The sequence below is a fragment of the Falco peregrinus genome, chromosome 3, assembly GCF_023634155.1.
Source record: "Falco peregrinus isolate bFalPer1 chromosome 3, bFalPer1.pri, whole genome shotgun sequence".
Taxonomy (NCBI): domain Eukaryota; kingdom Metazoa; phylum Chordata; class Aves; order Falconiformes; family Falconidae; genus Falco; species Falco peregrinus.
In genome coordinates, this window is record NC_073723.1 from 117,144,609 (window position 1) to 117,156,251 (window position 11,643).

General features: G+C 66.8%; 1 protein-coding gene across 6 annotated transcripts; it reads right to left on the reverse strand.

Moving 5' to 3' along the window:
- Positions 1-2,873: 2,873 nt before the first annotated feature.
- On the reverse strand, positions 2,874-11,000 carry LOC101921384 (CYFIP-related Rac1 interactor A-like). 6 transcript variants are annotated; one of them, XM_055800989.1, is made up of 13 exons: positions 10,839-11,000; positions 7,917-8,004; positions 7,302-7,382; positions 5,938-6,017; positions 5,313-5,434; positions 5,122-5,227; positions 4,807-4,943; positions 4,576-4,653; positions 4,343-4,459; positions 4,124-4,203; positions 3,896-4,022; positions 3,584-3,654; positions 2,874-3,468 (listed from the first exon to the last, which is right to left on the reverse strand). In XM_055800989.1, exons 4-13 carry the CDS (start codon positions 6,008-6,010, stop codon positions 3,405-3,407), a joined length of 975 nt encoding a protein of 324 aa, XP_055656964.1. In that variant the 5' UTR covers positions 6,011-6,017; positions 7,302-7,382; positions 7,917-8,004; positions 10,839-11,000; the 3' UTR covers positions 2,874-3,404. The 6 variants fall into 6 exon arrangements, with proteins under 6 accessions (XP_055656964.1, XP_055656967.1, XP_055656965.1 ...); XM_055800992.1 differs by lacking the exon at positions 5,938-6,017; XM_055800990.1 differs by lacking the exons at positions 7,917-8,004; positions 10,839-11,000 and adding an exon at positions 7,478-7,887.
- Positions 11,001-11,643: the final 643 nt, after the last annotated feature.

The window sequence follows — 11,643 nt, forward strand, 5'->3', positions numbered from 1 at the left end:
GAGAGGTTTGGGGATGGGGAATGGCACTTCGCTCCATCTGCCCTCCGCTAATCCCCAGACAAACGCAGCTCTTCCATCTGTGCAGCCGGAGCCGCCGAGCCCATCACACCAGCCACTTAATCTAAATGGCTTTGGCCAAAGATAAGGTCATTAATTACACTGGGATTAGAAAACAGTACAGGCCCGGCGTGGCTTGGCTCGCCATCAGTTAAAGTCCTTGGCACCCTGTCCCGGCCGAGCATCGAAGCTGGAGAGCTGGAGCGGGAGAGACCCATGCCCTCGCTGGCAGGGCATCGTCCCCACGGCGCTGCCAGTCCTCAGAGGTGGCCTGTTACCTGGGCACCGGTGTTTTGGCATGGTGCTGGTGTGGGCTCCTGTCCCTGGCCACCGGCAGGTCTGGGTGCCTGGTGGAGCTGGTGACACAGGTCCCTGGGGACACCCCTGGGGGACATGAGTGCAGCCAGTGTAGCCCAAATCCTGGTGTCCGGCAGCGAGGGGTACGCGGGCAGCATCCCACCACCCGCGTCCCTGTCGCCTCCAGCCTTCACCGGCCCCTTCCACGGCACCGCATCAAGCTCTGGCTTGTGGCCACCATCCTTGGAGCTCAAAGCAGCCAAAGTCCCTCTGCTGATCTCAGATCCAGCATCCGTGATGTTCAAGGACTTGTGCTTGCTTCTCTTTCCTCCACCTTTTGGTTCCCTTTCCTTACCAAGTTTTGGCTGTAAAATGCTTCAATTTGCTCATCCCGCAGGGAGTTTCTCATCCGTGCGGTGCTGGGGTGGGATGCGCTGCCGGCTCTGCCCCCAGGGTGCTGCATGGGGCTGAGGCCACCGATGTGGCAGGAGTTTGGCCTTGGCTCTCCCCTCGTAGGGAAGGGGCAGCACCGTGGGGGCTGGGAGGGGACATTATGGGCGGCTGGGCTGTGGTTTTGTGCCAGGAGCCGGCTGGCACCGGGGCACGGTGGCACAGCTGCCATCTCGCCCAGCACCGGTGACCAGCTGGTGTCTGTGCCCATGTCCACTGGTGGGCTTGAAGAATCCAGTTGTCCCTTAACTCCCGTTGGTGGTCCTGGGTGGTGACGCTGTCCCGGCTCTTCCCACCCCAGTTCCCACACAGCAGGGACTGTCCAGTGCCTCGGACGGGCTGGGGACCATCTGGGGGACGGTGTCACCTGGGGACATCAGCTCCTGCAGACACATGGCAGCTGCAGCCACCAAACGGAGCCGTGTCCTGGCCTTATCTTCAGTTCCCAGGCGGGATCGTTGATCCGTAGAGCACCAAGGGGGTTTAACGAAGCCCTGGGCGATGGGCTCGGTGGGAGGGAGCACTGGGGGTCTGCAGGGCTGGCTGGCATCACCGCCATCACAGGGCTGGTGGGCAAAGGTGGCTCATGGGGAAACTGAGGCACAGCTGGTGCACGGGGTTGCTCTGAGAGCTGCCGGGAGCAGGGCAGGGCAGGATGCTGTGGCCCATCCAGCGCCTTGGCAGCGGTTTGGGCAGGCTGCGGGGAAGCCGTGTTGCAAGAACCTAAAAATAAAAGGAGCTGTTGGTTGAGGTTGTGCAACAGCATGTGCGGCCGGCGCTGCGCGGGAGTTCGGCGGCTTTGGCGGCAAAGCCTGGGTGTGCGCCGCCAGATCCTGGCACCGGGCCTGGGAAACGCCGGTATGGGAAATGCTGGGGGTTGCCAGATCCCCCGCCCCACCTTTGTCCCCTCCTTGTGCTGCTCACAGTCCCCCAGGGCTGGCGTGGCCGGGGAGGGCTGGCGGGTGTCCATGCAGGCCTGGCGATGTGGGTGCTGAGCTGGGCTGCGCTGTGCGGATGGGGCGGGTGTCCCCATGCTGTCACCCTCAGCAGTTCACTGAGGGGTGCCTGGAGCTCAGGGGGCTGGGGGGACCTTGCCCACACACTCCCCAGCGCACGCTGGAAGCAGCAGTTGTCACCCATTGCACAAGTGGGGAAACTGAGGCACGGGCGTGCTGCCAGAGAGCCACCCTGCAGGCTCTGGGGTCCTGGTGTCACACGTGGGGTGCCCATCGCCCCCCAGCAGCGCAGGGGGCAGCGAGGGGGGGGCAGCAATGCAGGCAGCTGCCCGTGGCTGCCTGGTGGGAAGGGCCGCGGGAAGGAGAGGGGTGTCGGGCTGGGGGGACACCAGCCCCGGGGGGCTTGGCCCTGCACCCCAGGCACGCAGCAGTGGCGGGGCGAGTCCAGGGGTGTCCCCATGGGGGGGTGACACAGCCCCCCCAAGGGCTGGCATGGGGCCCTGTGCTGCAGCGTGCTCGTCAGGGTGTCCCCCAGCTCGGGGGGCTGAAGCCAAGTGGGTCCCCCCATGGTGGAGCTGGCAGGAGGGGGGGGGGGGGGGGGGCACTGGGGCTGCTTTGTCACGGTGTCACAGGGCCATCTGCCGGCAAAGGCACGGGTCCCGTGGCAGCCAGCCGTGGCCTCCGGCAGCTTCCCAGTCCTCCCAGTCTGCAGCTACTGGGGCGGCGGGGAGGGGGGCAGCCCCACTACGGGGGTGCACCCTGGGGCCAGCCCTGGGCTCTTGTCCCTCCAGGAGCTCCTGGTCACTGGCAGTGGCATGGTGGGTTTGGGATGCGGCTGGGAGATGGGATTTGTGCCAGCAGGGATGGGTCCCCAGGGCATCACGGAGGGGTGATGGGGGGCGGGGGACACGGTCCGGGGGGGGGGGGGGGGTGTCAGTCCCGGGGGTGTCACAGTGATCCGGGTGCTTCCCACCGGTGCGGTGCGGGATGGGACACAGCAGAGATGGCCCCACTCCGGCCACGAACAGACTAAATGTCATTTTATTTCACTCCCCCCCCCAAAAAAAAAACAAACCAAAAAAAACCCCCAAACCAACAAAAAAAAAACAAATGTAGAAAAGAAGAGGTGAGTGGAGATTTAATTACTCATATTAAAAATCTACCAGGTGAGACCGAGCCGTTTCCACCAGTCCGTGCAGATCTGCAGGGGTGTTTATTTCTCCTCCTCCTCCTCCACCGGATGCTCGGGGATGAGGATGGGGACGGGGATGAGGATGGGGACGGGGGCAACACCTGCCCCTTCCCCCCCTCCCCAAGGTGCCCCCGTGCCATGGGCACTCACTGCCACTGGCCACATCGGCGCATCCCTGCCTGGGTCCATCCTGCCCGGCCCCAGCACCCCGGTGGTGTCCCCATGGTGCCACCCACACCTCGATTCCAGAAGCAGGTGTTCTTCTGGGGGGTGGGACAGGGGGGCAGGAGCGCCTGGGGGGTGGCCTCGGGCCATTTTGATTTTTGATTTTTTTTTTTTTTGTATTTCTGTGTATTTCTTATTGTCCCTTTTCCCTCTGTACAAAATGAGCGGTATGGTCATGGGCGTCAGTGACGCGGTGACTTGCGGGGGGGTCGGGGCCACCCCCCCGCTCACTGCAGCAGGGCCCGGATCTGTTTGGACGTGGTGTCATCGTTGAGGTGCCGAGTGGTGTACCTGGACAGAGAGGGGACAGTCACCCCATGGCACCCCGACCTGCTCTGCCACCATCCCACAGCGCTGCTGGGGGGGGGCCGTGTCCCCGCCGTGTCCCCCGGCCCCCCCTGCTCACCTCAGAGCGTTCAGGAGCCCCTCGGTGCTGGTTGAGGGTTGGTCTTTCAAGACTTTGATGCAACCTTTCATCTGGGGGGGTGGGGTGGGGACGACGAGAGAGGCTGTGAGAGCCTGGATGCCCCGAGGGGCTGCCCCCCTTCCTCCCCATCCTCCTCCTCGCTGCTCATGGGGGAAGAGTTCCCCACCGGACCAGCTCAGAGACATCCCCATAGGGGTCATCCAGGGAGGGGGACCCTCCGGCCATCCCAGCTACACTGGGAGGAGTGGGACAGCTATGACCCCCCCCCAGGTGCACCCCACAGTGACTCACATCAATCTTGGAGGTCTTTGCGAAGGCCCCCACGGGGTGGACGTGGTCGTAGAGGATGATGACGCCGACCATCACCCGCATGCAGAAGAGGAGGGTCTCGGTGTTGGTGAAGCGGCTCCGGTACTCCCTGTGCCGGGGAGAGGGGCTGGCTTGAGCCTGGGGGGGGGGGGGTGTGACAGAGGGACCCCAGCACTGAGATGTGCCCCCCAACCCACGCAGGGTACTCACGGGGTCTCCAGCATCACCCTGCAGACGCAGGCCATGGTGCTCAGGCAGTCGGTCGTGTCCTCGATCGGGAGGGTCTTGTTCTGAAACCCAGCAGGTCCCGGCTGCCCTTTCCCCTCCCAGCCCCCTATGGGAGCCCCCAGCCCCACTTGACCCCCAGGTGATGCCAGGGCTGGAGGGGGGCTTCCCCCCACCCCGAGGGTCCCCCCCAGCCTCGCTCACCTCTGAAACGAACTTGGTGGTGGCATTGCTGAGTGTTTTGAGCATGGGGGTGGCCTCGGCATAGAAGAGGGACATCCTGTTGGCCATCTCGTTGTTCACCTCGCTCTCCGCATCCAGCTGTGGGGGGGACGATGGGGGCCATTGGAGCGGCCAACCTGAGCCCCCCTCTGTCCTGTGACACCCCCCTCGGGGAGGCCACTCCTGGGCGGGGACAGGCAGCACCGTCCTCTCACCTGCAGGTTGTTAATGCGGTTTCGGCTGATGGTCCTTCTGTAGTAGCTGAAGTCGTTCTGGATGGCGGGGTTGGTCATCTGCGGAGGGGATTCCTGTGTTAGGGGCCCGCAGCGAGTTTTGGGGGGTCCCAAGGGACTGCGCTGCCTCACAGGTTTTGCACAAACCCAGTGTGGAGACCCCCCAGCCCCCCCCCCAGCCCTCATGCCACGCGTGGGGGCGTGGGGAGATACCTTGAGCTCATCAAAGCTGAGGGTGAAGTGGAGGATCTCGGCGAACTGCTTGGCCAAGGCTTGCTCCCGCTCGAGGTGCTGGGTTGGGGCGTACGGGGGGCTGGTGAGGGCCTCCAGCAAGCTCCGCAGGGCGTTCTCTGGGGACAAAGCACTGCTGGTCCCCCTCCTGCTCCCCTGCACCTCCCCAGCCCCAACTGGGGAAACTGAGGCACAGGCACCACCCATGGCCAGGGCTCCCCACCCCTGCAGCCAGGGGGGGATGTGGGATGCAACAGGGGGATGCAGGAAAGGGGGCCGGGGGCTCGGGGCACTCACCCAGCCGCAGGGAGAACTCGTAGAAGCGCTTCAGCTTGGCGACGAGGGGGCAGACGGCGCTCCAGGCCCTCTCCTGCAGCCGCAGGTCCCCGGGGTTTTGGATGGCCTGTGGCAGGGAGAGCGCCAGGGGTTGCCACAGGCCATGGTGGGTGGGTGGGTGGGTGGGCAGCGGGTGCTGGGGCTGCACCCACCTCTCGGATCTCCTGCCCAGCACCCGTGTACGACTGCAGCTCGGCCAGGACAGCCTGCGCCTCCTCCAGCACGGCGTTCACCTGGTTCCACACCGCCGTCTCGGCCTCCGTTGGCTGCGCATCTGCAGGGCAGCGCCCCGGGGAGAGAAACCCGGAGGGCTCTGAGCGGGGCCCTGGGCGGCGAGAGCCGGAGGGGGGTGCCAGCACCCCGTCCCGCGGCTCCCCCGCCAGCCCACAGCCCTTCCTGGCGGGTTTCTCCCCCTGGTCCGTCTCCTTGCCCCAGCTTGGGCCAAGCGGCAGAGACGGGGCAGGTGGGGGTGAGTCCTGGCTGCCCTGCCCCACGGTCCTGCGCACGGGGGTCCCTGAGCCCTCGGCACCGGGCTGGCCCCAGGGGGCTGCCACTGGCCCCGGGGAAGAGGTGCAGGGCGATAGCCCCCGGCCGTGGGTCTGCCCCGGTGGCCGTGGCCCCCCCTCCCCGGGGAGACCCCCGGACGGCAAAGGTGGGGGGAGGACATCTGGGATGGGCGCGATGCGATGGGCGACGGGTACAAGAACTCAAAATGGCGTGGATGTGGAACTCAGAATAAGTACGAAACGAAAAAGGAAAATAAAAATCCCATCTCACTTTCAAAGTCAAGGAAAAAATTAGGGCCTTGGTCAAGTTCGTTATAAGTCAACACTTTAAGAAGGTTCCCCATGTGAAACCTGCAAGAGAAGAAACAAGAGGAAAAAAGCATGATGGTGAGGTGGTGCTCGGGGAAGAGGTGCTGGGCTGTGGGCAGCGGCCGCTGGTGGCCGGAGCCCCCGTCCTCCCCCCACGGCTCCCCGGGGGCTCGAGGGTCTCCCGGCCGGCGGGCGGGTGACCCTGCGGCTGCCCCCGGCCACCAGCTGCAGCCTCTTCCCCCCCGATGGCGATGGGTGCTGGCGGATGGGGTGATGGAGAGGAAGGAGCGAAGGGAGGAGAGAGCCGCCGGAGCCCGGCGAGGAGGGCGAAGCGGTGAGCAAGTCCCTGAAATCTCAGCTACAGGCACACCCCACCCCCCCACCCCCAATCTAGCTGCGGAGCCAGCCCCAAACTGGGGGTCCCGGTGAACTCCCACAGCCCTGTCCCCATGCCAGGGGGCTGTGGAGGGGGGGTGCTGCAGGAGGGCAAAGGCTTTGCTCAAAGGAACCAGGAAAGTCCCTCGCCGTGGGAGTGGGGTGGCTGTGTGACCCCAGCCCCGGCTATTTTGGGATGTGCCGGTGCCGGAGGCGGTGCGGCGAGCTGCGTACGGCCTCTCCCCGCCGGGACCGGGGCGAGCGGTTGCCGCTGCACTATTTTTACCCTCCTCGCTCTTGCTCTGAGCTGTGGCCCGGGAGGAAGGGGGGAGAGGGAGCAAGGGGGGGCCACGGGGCTGCACCGAGCCTGGCATCCTGCCACGGCCGCCACCGTCTCCCGCATGCCCCCGTGTCCAGCCTGGGAGGGCCAGGAGCCATGCTTTCCCGTCCCAGTTAGCCCAGGCCACTGGGAAGCTGGGGCAGGTCCCCTGGGCTGAACGGGGTCCCCGATCCCCGCCCCTCGGGTGCAGGCTGCGACCACCACACCGCCCTTCCCGGCAGCGCAGGATCCTTCCCCCACATCCCCGGCCTCCAGGCTGTCCCTGCCGTGCTGGTGGCAGGCTACATGCCACATGGCCACCCGGTGCCAGCGGCTAGCAGCGCTGGGCACGTGCCTGAGGTCTTCACAGGCCAGGTCCTGCTGCCAGGACTTGTCCTGCATCCCCACCGCTCAGCTGGGGACGTCTCCCCACACTTTCAGGGACAGGGCATCTCTCGGGGTCCCGCTCCCCTGCCCCACTCAGCCCTTTGTGGGGCGCGTCCAGGGCTGCCCTGAGGCACCTGGGGACACAGGGCTGCTCGGGGACACCGTGCCTGTCCCCATCTTCCGGAGAGCAGCCACAGCGGCGGCCCCGGCCCCCTCCCCGTGCCCACCCTGCTCATGGGACTTACTTTCAAAATCCAGGAAAAAATGAGGACAGTTTTCTAAATCTTTGCCCAATACCTTTATCAGGTTGCCCATGGCCAGCAGACCTGAGCGAGAGAAACAGAATAGAGTGGAACAGCACCGGCACCGCCGGCCGGACACCCCAGCACGCCCGCGCCCCCACTGCCACCGCAGCACCTACCTGCGCCCGTCCCACCGGGCTCTGCACCCAGTGGCCCCGTTACCCCCAGCCCGCACCCTCCTGGCCGGGGCACACGGGTGTGAGCGGCTGCCGAACCGTGGCGGCTCTGCCGGCACTTCTGCCGTTTGCCGAGGCGGGGAGGGAAGCGGGGCGCAGGGTTGTGAGCATCGTGCTTCCTGTGGGCGCCCCTGGCCGTGTCACCTCCCTGAGGCACCCCGCTTCCCCCGCCCTGGCCCCCTGCACCCGGCTGGGAGATGGGGGACTGCCCCAGGCGACCCCCATGGGGTCATACCAATACCCCCAGGTGATGGGGCTCGGCATCCCCCATGGACAGGGGAAGACCCCAACTGGGATTTCTGCCCCACAGGCCTGGTTTGGGGGTCTGGTCCCCACGCTGGAGCATCCCACCCCCGCCGCGGCCATGGCTCTGGGTCCTTACCTCGGTGCCCGGTGCGGTGGTGGCGGTGGCGATGGCAGGAGCAGGGGCTGTGCCACCTACCTGAATCACTTCATGGGCTGGCAGGGACCTGTGAGCAGGAGGACAAGAGGGTCAGGCTGCCCCACCGGACACCCCTGTGCCCCGGGGACCCGCCGGTGGGTGACCAGGCAGGGAAGCGCGGTGGGACACTGGGTCCCCCTGCCCCAGCTCGCAGCCCCACACGCTGCTGCCAGCCTTCACCCCATTTACCTTGATTATTTTTTTAATGCCAGCAGCCAAGGATGCTGAGAGCTCGCCAGGCACCGGCTGAGCATCCCCTTCCCTCCGCACCCCTTGGGGGACCTGTCAGCAGCTCGGGGACAACCTCGGGGCTGAGCCATCTGTCCCCATCTTTCCTTGGAGAGGCCAAGACCCCCAGGGGTGACTTTCCTGGGGCCGGGGGCTGGGCTGGCTCTTTTCCACACCTTGGGTGAAGATCCCTTCATGCCGCTGATGAGCCACAACCCAAATCCTGCAGGGACGGTCCCCCTTTTCCCCTGTCCCCCACATTTCCTATGGGGCTGGGGGGGCTATTAGTGGGGCTGGCCCCATGCTATTAGTAGGCTCTGGGAAGCAGCTGCAGGATTCAGCAGGTTGTAATTAAGCGCTTGGGTTTAATTAACACGGCTGGGGAAGGGGAGAGGGAGAGCTGGAGCAGGCAGCGGCCGCAGGGAGGGATGGGGTGGTCTCGTGCCTGGGATGAGGGTGCTGCACCCCCAGCCCAGTGCTCCCCACTCAGCCCCAGCACAGCCCCTCAGCATCAACAGTGGTGGCTCTGCCTTCCTCCTCCTCCTCCTCCTCCTCCTCCTCCCCCCCGGCCTGGTAAGCGGTGGCTTTACATTGAGGCTGCGATGCACCAGCCTGATGCCAAAATGCGAGCTGCTCTGCGGGAGCCAGGGCACCCTCTGCACACCCCTGCCCCAGTTTCCCCCAGTGCCATGGGTGCTCATACCATGCAGCGTGCCATAAAAATGCCCAGGGCTGCCCCAGCCCTGTGACCCCTGGATTTGTCCCGCTGGGTGCTGGGGTGTTTTGGAGGGGTGCTGGGCCATTTTGGAGAGGTGTTGAGCCCCGCGGGATGGTGCTGGGGGGGCCCTGGGGTGCCGGGGACAGCTGGTGGAGTGGGAGATCCACACCCGTTCTGCTCCGGCATTTGCATCCGCGCTGTGATCAGCATGCGGGTGTCCTCGTGCCCGTGCCACGCTTGTCCTTGACGGGTGGCTTGGGGCTGGGGTTTGTCACTGCTGAGCTCCGCCGGTGCCCGGGGAGGGGGCACGGACGGGTCCCCACCGTGAGGACACCCCGCTGTGAGGCCTGAGCCGTGGCACAGAGGCTCGGTGCCGGGTGGGAGGAGGGGGATCACTGCAGCCCCCCCCCCTCAGTCTGGAGGCTCCGCTTGGGGCTCAGCCTCTGATTTACACCTTTTCCTTAGCCCCAGGTGCCCGTGCCCCATGGTGGCCCTTGGCCACTGCATGTCCCCCTCAGGTGGCTCACGGGGAGGGTGAGGGGCTACCTCCAGCACGGGCTGCCCGTTGCTGTGCGGCTGAACCGGGGGAACCGCGTGCCCCAAATCCCCTGGGAAAGGCACCCCCTCCCAGGACTGGTTTGTGGAGGGGTGCGCTGCCGGAGCGGGGCTGCCCGCGGGGGGGGCAGGGCTGGGGGCAGCGGATTCTGCCCCAGCCACACCCCTGGTGGCCCCGGGTTTTGTCCCTCCCTGTGGCGGCTTCCCCATGCCCCAGCCCTGCCCCAGCACCCACTCCCCTCCCTGCCTCCCCCCACTCCCCCCAAGCACCCTGCCTCACGGGGACCCCACGGTGGGTGTCACCTCCACGGGGTCGTCCCATCTGACGGGGTGAAGCCTCCCCTCCTGCTCCAGGCAGGGCCAAATCCTGCACCCAGGAGCATCGCTACCCCACAGCCGGTGGCTCCTGGGCTGGCCACGCCGAAGAGGCAGCAGTGCCCCCCAGTCAGGCCACCCCCGTGTCACCCACGGCCGTTTTGGGGCTGTGCCCCTGTGCCGCCAGCGCAGCATCGCTGTGGGCTCTGCAACCTGGTGCAACGCCGCACCCCTGGCCAGGGGCTGGGTGCCCCTTCCCCTCCACCCGGCTCAACTACCCGCAGCCCCCCCTGCCCGCTGGGTGCTCGCTGGGTGCCAGGCCCCGTGCCCGCTGCTGCCATCGAGCCCCTCCTGCGGCTGCCCCCCGCCCATGGCCGCGCCGGCATCGCTGCAGCCGTTGCAGGGTCAGGCGCGTGGTGCCTGAAGGATTTTTCGGGGGGGGGGGGGGGCACACACCTCACCCTGCGAGCCAGGGGGCCGGGGCCAGATCCTGTGCCAGGATGAGCCAGGGCACCCCCAGCCCTGCCCAGGGTGGGTTTGGGGTTTCCCGGCGCTGCCGTGCCCCGCCGCCCCCCCCAGTTTGGGGACCTTCGTGGCTGGAGGGAGGTGCGATTTTCCCCCCCCACCCCCCCCATGGGGCTGAGCCCCCCAAGCGGGGCCGGTGGGGTGCTGGGGGCCTCCCCCCTGCCTTGCTGTGGCTGCGGGTGAGCAGCAGGATTTACCGCAGGGCTGCCAGGGAGCTGAGCTGCAGCACCCAGCCGGCGCGGGCGAGCACCCAGCCACGCACCCGCACCCACCCAGGGCCACTGCGGGGCTGCAGCATCCCGGGGGGGGGTGTCTGAGGGGGGGTCTGCACCCACCCCATCACCCCCAGTGCTGGGGGCACCCAGCAAGCGTCGGGTGCACCGGGAAAGAGGCGTCCCTGCGAGGGGCTGGTAGCGGTTTGGGTCCCCAAGGGAGACAGCGGGTGGCTGCCACAGCCCCCCCCCCAGCTCTCAGGCCTGGTGGCATCCCTGTCCCCGTCCCCCGTGGCAGCCCTTGCTCACCGTGGCGGTGGGACTCGAGGCGTGGGCAGGCGGTGGCCGCTGCCGGTTGTCTGCGGATGCTGCCGGAGCGCGGGGTGTCGGCAAAGAGCCGCCCGCCGTGTGCGTGAGCCGCCCTGCGCCAGCTGCCGAATGCACCACAAAGACCACCATAGCCCCCCGGCCCCCCCCACTGCCACTGGTGACGGTGACGTCTCAAGTGTGAGGGAGACGGGGACGCTTAACCCCCTGCGTGCCGGCCGGCAAACCTCTGTGGCCTGCCTGGGAGAGGGCTCCGGGTCCCACTGGGATGCTGCTCCCGGCTTTGGGGGGACGTGGTGACCCTGAGGGGGTGCTTGTGTCCCCCCCACCCCCATCAGAGCCAGCCCGGCCCCAGCACCCTCAGCCTGCCCTGAGCGGGGGTAGGGAAGCCCCAAATTTTCCTTTGCTCCTGCCCCAGCCCATGGATGGCACCGCTTCCCCCCAGCCCCCTCCCCAGGGAGAGGGACAGCCACTGACCCCCGACCCCCACCCGGTCCCACCACGACGGGGCCAAACCAGATGCATGCCCCCCCCTCCCCCCCAGGAACCCCACTTTGGGCAGGCGGCACCATCCATCCCCCCTCAGTCCCCACCCAGGACCAGGGCCAGGAGGGGGTTGGGTGGCATGTGCTGGGCAGAGCTGCTCCCTCAGGGGTGCTGTGGGATGCAGGAAGCAGGTGGGGAACCCCAAAATTGGAATATTTCTGATTTTCCACCCTGTACCCCCTTTTCCCAGGCCAGTGCTGGGCATAATGGTGGTGACATCAAGAGGGACCCTCAGTGCTGT